Source organism: Oryza sativa, chromosome 7 (genome assembly GCF_034140825.1).
Source record: "Oryza sativa Japonica Group chromosome 7, ASM3414082v1".
Taxonomy (NCBI): Eukaryota; Viridiplantae; Streptophyta; class Magnoliopsida; order Poales; family Poaceae; genus Oryza; species Oryza sativa.
In genome coordinates, this window is record NC_089041.1 from 16,198,027 (window position 1) to 16,205,612 (window position 7,586).

General features: G+C 38.1%; 1 protein-coding gene across 1 annotated transcript; it reads left to right on the top strand.

Moving 5' to 3' along the window:
* The first annotated feature begins 1,735 nt into the window (after positions 1–1,735).
* LOC107276595 (F-box/FBD/LRR-repeat protein At1g13570-like) lies at positions 1,736–5,337 on the top strand. The gene is given in 5 exon segments (XM_066312268.1): positions 1,736–1,897; positions 3,497–4,357; positions 4,446–4,547; positions 4,549–4,602; positions 4,707–5,337. Coding segments are annotated over 4 exon segments (1,296 nt in total). The 5' UTR covers positions 1,736–1,897; positions 3,497–3,511; the 3' UTR covers positions 5,001–5,337.
* The last annotated feature ends 2,249 nt before the right edge of the window (positions 5,338–7,586 follow it).

Sequence of the window (7,586 nt, forward strand, 5' to 3'; positions counted from 1 at the left end):
CTATTTCTTTCCCTTGGCTCAGTTAGTTCAATCAAGTGTTGAACTGTTGGCTCTAGCACATTATCCTTCCTAGTTCATGATGGCTTAACTTTCCAAGTTTCTCTTCTTCTTGAATGCTAGCGAAATACCCATGCTTTGCTATCGGTAAAATGCCTATGTTTATTTAAATATATGTTATTTACTTGATTCAAACAAACACATGACTATCGCATGATATAAAAAATATCAGGGATTAATCTGTAGAACGTGCAAAAGTGATTGGTGGTGGGCTATTATGTTGCATAGATTCTCAAGCACTATTTTCTTTGATAACAGTGAGTTTACCCTTCTATATCCTTAAGAAGAGAATTTACTTATGTGTCAAGATGGAACAAAATTTTCCCGGTCAACCAGGATATGCACATAAAAAAAACAGCAGTGTGATTATTGTCTGTGGTCTTTGATGCGTTGGTGTCATTGATTGGTGGTATGCACGTGACATATGTACAAGAGGCGATTGCGGATAATGAACCACCACATGACATGACATGGGTGACATGCTTTCTGTGTTTGTTTCTTTTAGACGGCAACGCTTTCCAGGTACAGTTATTAAAAAACGATGTTGTGGTTGGCACCAGCCACTTGGTAACCACAAGCAATACCACCCTCAGTTTCTTCATCACCTGTACAGCGAACGAACGGTAGGTAAGCCCAACGTTTGTAGAATGAAATGCTTCGAAGGTTTTTCTTTCTTTAATTTGATGATGAAGCTTTGCATTTGAGATGTGGGTGTATCTGAAGCAGCTGTGATCCCAAGCAAAAATGACAGCGGCAGCCGGCAGCGATTGTGAACTTTTTTTAATTATAATTTCCACAAAATTACATATGCTTTGGTCAAATTATTACAAAATTATAGATTTAATGTGATATATCACAAAACTACAGATTGAACACTAAATTTATCACAAAACTACATGTTTAATAATAAAATTATCACAAAACTATATATTTTTGAGTTCAAATCATTAACAATAATCAATAATGTTATGTTAGAGTTAAAGGTGTCCAAGTTTTATGGTAACTTTGTAACTAAATTTATAGTTTTATGATATTTAAATTCTATAATATGGTGATAACTGTGTTACTAAATGCGTAGTTTTGTGATATTCCATTCTATAGTTCTATAATAATTTTAGTGTTAAATCTATAGTTTTGTGATACATCATGTTAAATATATAGTTTGTTTGATAATTTATTCAAAATACATGTAGTTTTATGAAATTTTCTCTTTTTTTTTGCTTTTTCTGAAACAAAAATAATAAACCTTGTTCGTTTTTGCTTAAAAAAAAGAGAAACAAATTCTAACACATGACTGCAATACGGACGTACGGTCAATGTCCAGTCGGCCCCTTTTAACTGGGATGGAGGTCCATCCGTGTCCTTCCTTTAGATGGACCGAAATCTCAGCCCACCACTTTATGGGCCCAAATTTGGCCTATAATTGTACTCCCTCCATTTCATATTAGGGACTATTTTCACTTTTTCCTAAAAGTTTGACCGACTTTATAGAAAAATATAATAATATTTTCAGCACAAAACAAAAATATTATGAAAAATAAAAGAAATATAGATTTTGTCAAATTTTCTATAAACTTAACCAAACCAAAAAAATAAGTTTGAAAAAAAAAATCAAAGCCGACATATGGGCCCATCCAATTGAGGCCCAAAATGCGCCTATCCGGCCCAGCCTCTCTTCACTCTCCTCTCATCCTCTCTCGGCGGAGAGGGGGAAGCGAAAACCTCGCCGTCGCCGCCACCGATCGCCGCCTCGCGCCGTACGACCGGCCGCCTCCCTCCCTCCCTCTCCCCGTCTGCGCTTGGCCGCGCCCCTCGCATTGCCTCTTCGTCGTCTCTCCTGGTAAGGGCCTCACCCACCGATCCTCCATTGATTATTCCTTCTAGGTAACCACCCCTTTCTCCTCTTCGTGACTTCGTGTGGTGATGATGAACTGATGATGATGATGATGGTGCACCTTTTCTACGCTAGTTCATTCTAGATGTGTGATTCTTGGCTGGGATTGGTTAGAGAATTTTCGTATGCGATCTGCTGATGATGATTCAGACGCCATGGGGGCTGGGCTGTGAAGGGTTTGTTTTAGTTTTCTTGTCGTTGTGGCCATAATCAAGAACCTGTCCGTTCTTCGATGGATCTTGCAAGAAAGAAATGCTACCGGGTGAAATTTGTGATGCAGAGTTGTTCATGTAGGGTTAGACTTCCCCTTTTTGTTTAACTCCGTTCCTGATTCTCATGCATTTGCCATCTGCATGCCATTCAGGTTACCGTCGAAATTGCTCAGTGATGTGACAACTGATTTAGAAAATTCCTTATGTACACATGAGTTTTTTGCTTAATCCCTCACGTGCCCTTGAATTTTGCCTCATCCTCTGTATGTCCCTGAGTTTTTATTTTGATCCCTTCTATACCCATGTTGTGAGTTGACTGTGAATTGACCGTTAGAATTGTCCCAAAATGACTATATTGCCCTTCGCTTGTACTTCATGCTTTCTAATTTAAAAACATAAGTCTTGTTAATAAAAAAAGCTTAACCTAAAAATAAAAAAAGGGACATGATTATTAACATTGGATTTCGAAAACAAAATTAATTTTTCAAACATTTTTTTAAAGATAATGAAATCCAAAAAATGTTTTATTCGGAATTCGAAAAACCAAAACTGTTTTTTATTTAAATTTCAGCGAAAATTTTCAATAAATTTCATCAAATCTGATTTGAAACCTATTTAAAAATCTATGTTTTAGATTAAGTAATTATGGCATGTTTGGTTTTATAAATGAATCAACTTTTACCTTGAGAGCCATGTTTTTTTAATCAACTACTCTGTACTAAGCAATAAGTAAGACACAAGGGTAATGTAGACATTTTTGGAAAAATCTAACAGTCAATTGACAGTCAACTCACGGAATGGGTATATCAGGGATAAAAATGAAAACTCAAGGGTGCGTAGGGGATAAGACAAAATTTAGGGGCACAGAAGAAATTGGGCGAAAATTCATGGGTACATAAGGGATTTTCTCATATGTATTTGATGTGATACCCCAAACATGTGCTGTGCCACTTGATCCTTGGTCTGATGGGTTCATCTCAACAGCAGAAACTGTGCTATGCTTACCGATCCAGTGGTTCCATACTTGCAGCTGTGCACAAGTTTGATCTCTGCAGCTGATAGTTGATAATGATTCCTTACCAGATGGTTTATACACACTTTAACTGACAATTAGAGTTGCTTTCAGAGAAGGACCCACGAGTCGGCGTGTTAAGTTCGGTTAAAAAAATTTTCCAGTCTTGTTTCTCTGAATGCTGGCTAGTCATCAGTACTTTACTCTGTCCTCAATCAACTTCACTGTACTATATTTTGTGATTTCTATTATTTATTTTTCCTCCGAGGCTGGCGATGGAATGCATACCCATCTAAGTTTGCTGCTTTCTGGTAACGACAGGGCATTTTCAAAGTAATGGGTAGCTCAAAGAAGGCCAAGGTGAAGTCTAGACGTGCCGCGAAGTCAGACAGATTGAGCAGTCTACCTCTAGAGATAAAAGCCGATATCCTCTCTCGTCTGAATGTTCAAGATGCTGTCAGAACTAACATCCTGTCAAGCGTTTGGAGGAGCACATGGACTACTATTCCAGAGATGTTGCTGTGTGATTGCACCTACACTTCCTGTCAAGGTTCAGTAACAAGTGCACCACCCAAGTTTATTACATTGGTCGATATGGCGTTATCACTCCACAGGGGACCTCTGCATGGGATTACAATTTTAGGGAGCAAAAATTACCACGACGTATTTGGTAGGTGGATGCACAAGCTGTCAATGAAGTCACCAAATTCAGTTACAATCAAATTGACCTCTGCGTCAAGGTATAGGATACCATCATGCTTCTTCTCCATCAGTGATTTGGAGCATCTGGACATAAAGAACTGCATCATCAGTTTGCCCCAAATGTTCAAAGGTTTTGAGTGGTTAACTACTTTGGACCTGGAAAATTTCTCCTCCACAGACAGTGACATTGATAATCTGATTTCCTGCTGCCCTGAGTTGTCTGTGCTGGTTTTGAAATCCTTTGAAGGCATCAGCTGTCTGAACATTCGAGCTCCTGAACTTGAAATTCTAGAGGTTGATGGGAAGTATGAAGACTTCCATTTGGATGCCCCTAATCTGGAGACTGCAAATGTCACTCTGCACAAAGCTCAAGAATACCAATCTGTTCCAGTTGTGCATGGTGGGAAAAGTTACCTCAAGCAGGCATTGGGAAGCCTAAGTGACATCGAAAAACTTGTCATCAACGGCTATTTCTTGACGGTGATTCATTGTTATTTTCAGCATTATGATGATGTTGTCCTGATTATGCTGTGTTGGTATTTCTCATCATTCATTTTTCTGGTTGCAGTATCTATCAAAAGGGTGCATAATGACGAAGATCCCTGCTGTGTTTGATCACCTCGAGATGATGTTATTAGAGATATGCTTCTGGGACCAAAGGGAAATCCTGACCGGCCGTGTCATTGTTTCAGAATGCTCCTATCCTCAAAAAGCTTGAGCTATGGGTATGCCTTTTATATATTCGTCAATCTCTATCCTTATCTCCTTGAATGACTGAAATTTTGGTACTATTTACATTTGATACGTTGATTAAAAATTGATTGTGCAGAGTTTCCCATGGGATAATGATTTTGGGCCAATGAGCTTGTGGGATCAAGATCAGACGAGCATTGCAGATCTAACCCTTCAAATGGACCACCTCGTAACTGTAAGCGTGAATGACTTCCTGGGTTTGGACTACGAAGTTGATTTTGTAGGAAAGCTACTGAGCTGGGCACCGGTTTTAGAGGAAGTGAAGATAAATGTGGATTGCACTAGGGCTTTTTCATTGGGCAGTAAAGTTCTTAAGAAGCTATTGGCTCTGCCGAGGGTGTCTGACAAGGCCAAGATCATTGTTACCTGATGCAGAGGAGGTTGATGTCTTTTGCTGTGGACATTGATATGCATGGGCAGGTTTGTCAATGCAGTGTTGCACGACAGCCATGTAAAATACATTCATGAAGTGATTTTGCTATCGACAATTTCTGTATTTAGCGACTGGAATTACCTTTCAGTTATGTGGCTGGACACACTAATGCCTATGCTTTCATAGTTTCGTATGTATGTAAAGTTGCACTATGGGAGTGCCTACCGGCAGTCTGTTATACAGGTACTGGGGAAGAATGCATCACACTTTTATATTTCAAACTTTATGGTAAGATACCATCCGAAATCTGATAAAATCTAATTTCTATAGTGTATTCATGTCTGTTGAAATTATTTATGCCAGTGTTCTACTAGTACATCTGATGCAAGTATTGTGGTAGTACATCCATGGAGCACATTTGATGTGCCGATCTTGGGTGCTCTATGCATGGTTCATCAATCAACCGATCCTGGGTACTCTATGGTTCATTAGTCGAGACTCAAGAATGATTAGCCGATGTCCTAGCTAGTGCTAGCTGAACCAATCTTTGAGCAGGAGTTGTGGTTTTATGGATGCCGATGCCACCATGCCAGAGAACAGAGATCAAATCACCGCGCAAGTGAATAAAGGGCTAAACTGGCAGCATGGACCCTTTTGTGTGTTACAAAATATCTCTGGTTTTATAGAATTCTCAAGCGATGCAGATTTCTGCAGTAAAAAACCCTATGGCCTAGGAACCATGTTAACTGCAATAGCACAGGTATAACTAGGGTTTTGGTCTGGAGTTTGAATGCCATTCTCTGTGTCAGCTTCAGCTTTATATTTCTAGCCAATAAATAAATCCGGGCACATTTTTGTAAAAGAAAAATTGTAGCAAATCTTGCTATAAATACACTCCACTGGTTGATGTCTCTTTCATGTTCCTTTCTAAAAGGAACCCATGTATCCAGCTAAAAACCAACCATTCGTAAACCCTTTAGGTTTGGGAGGCTTGGGGAATTGAACTTACATTTTTTGCTCGTTGGCTGCTAAGTTTGGTGCTATTTCTTTTTGCTGATTTGCTTTGTCCATAATAGGGTGTCACTTGTGTCGATGAGAAGAGCACCGTAATACCAGATAGGCAGATACAATGCATACAAGTCTCATGGTTTGTAGGAGCGCTGCCATATTGTGGCTAAGGTACTTGTTGTAAAGGGGTTAGATATGTTTGTTCTTCATATGATGTCTCTTAAAAATGATAGCATCTCTTTTTCCAAATCTAGAACATCACTTTAGCAATCTTCTTTCCCTTTCTTTCAGCTTTTAATGGCACTACAAAACGTACAGTAAGAGTCCAAAAATTATAATTTGTGAGAGCTAAATTTGGTACCTACCAAGTCTTAGTATCTCTCATATTATAATTAGGACAAAATTTGCTATAGAACACTTACAATTTATGATCTTTATTGCTGAACACCTTAAAAAAAATATGACATGGCTATAGGACATGTTCCTAGTAATCTACTGGGGGATACCATAACAATTAGAGTAAATTGCACCCACGGTACACCAACTTGGCAAGTGGGTGCGATGTAGTGCAAGAACTTGAGAATTGAACGTCTGAGTGCAACAACTTGACAAGTGGGTGCGTTCTAATACAAGAACTTGACAATTTAGTATTTTGGTGGATCAATTTGGCTAAACATATGCTAGGTGAGGTTTTCCCGATGTCAATATGCCAATACATAGCCTTATAATATTGAATTTAATCTTTGAGAATTATATTGCACATACAATTTACATTCAGTAACGTTTAAGAATTTTTTGTTTTCTTCAACTCCTCAAATATCAACCGAAATATAATAATTTCTACATCCAGTTTGATTGACTTTCAGTTATTAGTTATTAGGATAAAAATATAAATATGTTTATACAAATCCACACTAGTATATTGTCGAAATAAGTACTTAAAAATTTGAATTTATATAAAAAATGCTCCAAATAATTAAGTTGTCACACAACTTCTTAATTTATTGTATTAAAATCGTATCTACCTTACAAATTGTTGCATTTATACGATTACTTATAAAGTTCTTATACTAAATTGCGCCTTCTTGCCAAGTTGTTGCACTTAACGCTCATTTTTTAAATTATTACACCAAATTGCACCTACCTGACAAGTTATTGTACCGTGGGTGCAATTTACTCATAACAATTATTTTATCATTTTCGAGCCAAATCGAGAGGACAAACATTTGGAAGACAACTTTTCCCTTAGGCCAACATCTTGTAATGGCCATCGCTATGGACATTGTTGCTGCAGCCTACAATTTCTAGGTGTTGGAGAGGGGATCGATTGGGGAGGGAAAGTAGGGGCCTAGCTGTGTTACAACCTGCTAGTCCGAGGGGCAAAATCATCTTTTACGCGTGCCGTCTCTCTTCATTTGACTCGAAAATAAAAAAAAATAATTGTTGCCGTGTTCCCCCTCAACAAATTACTATATATTTTTGGGTGTCCTACCCACCGTGTCATATTTTTGAGGTATCCAACAACAAAGACATACTACAAATTTTGAGTATCCTATAGAAAATTTATAATTAGTG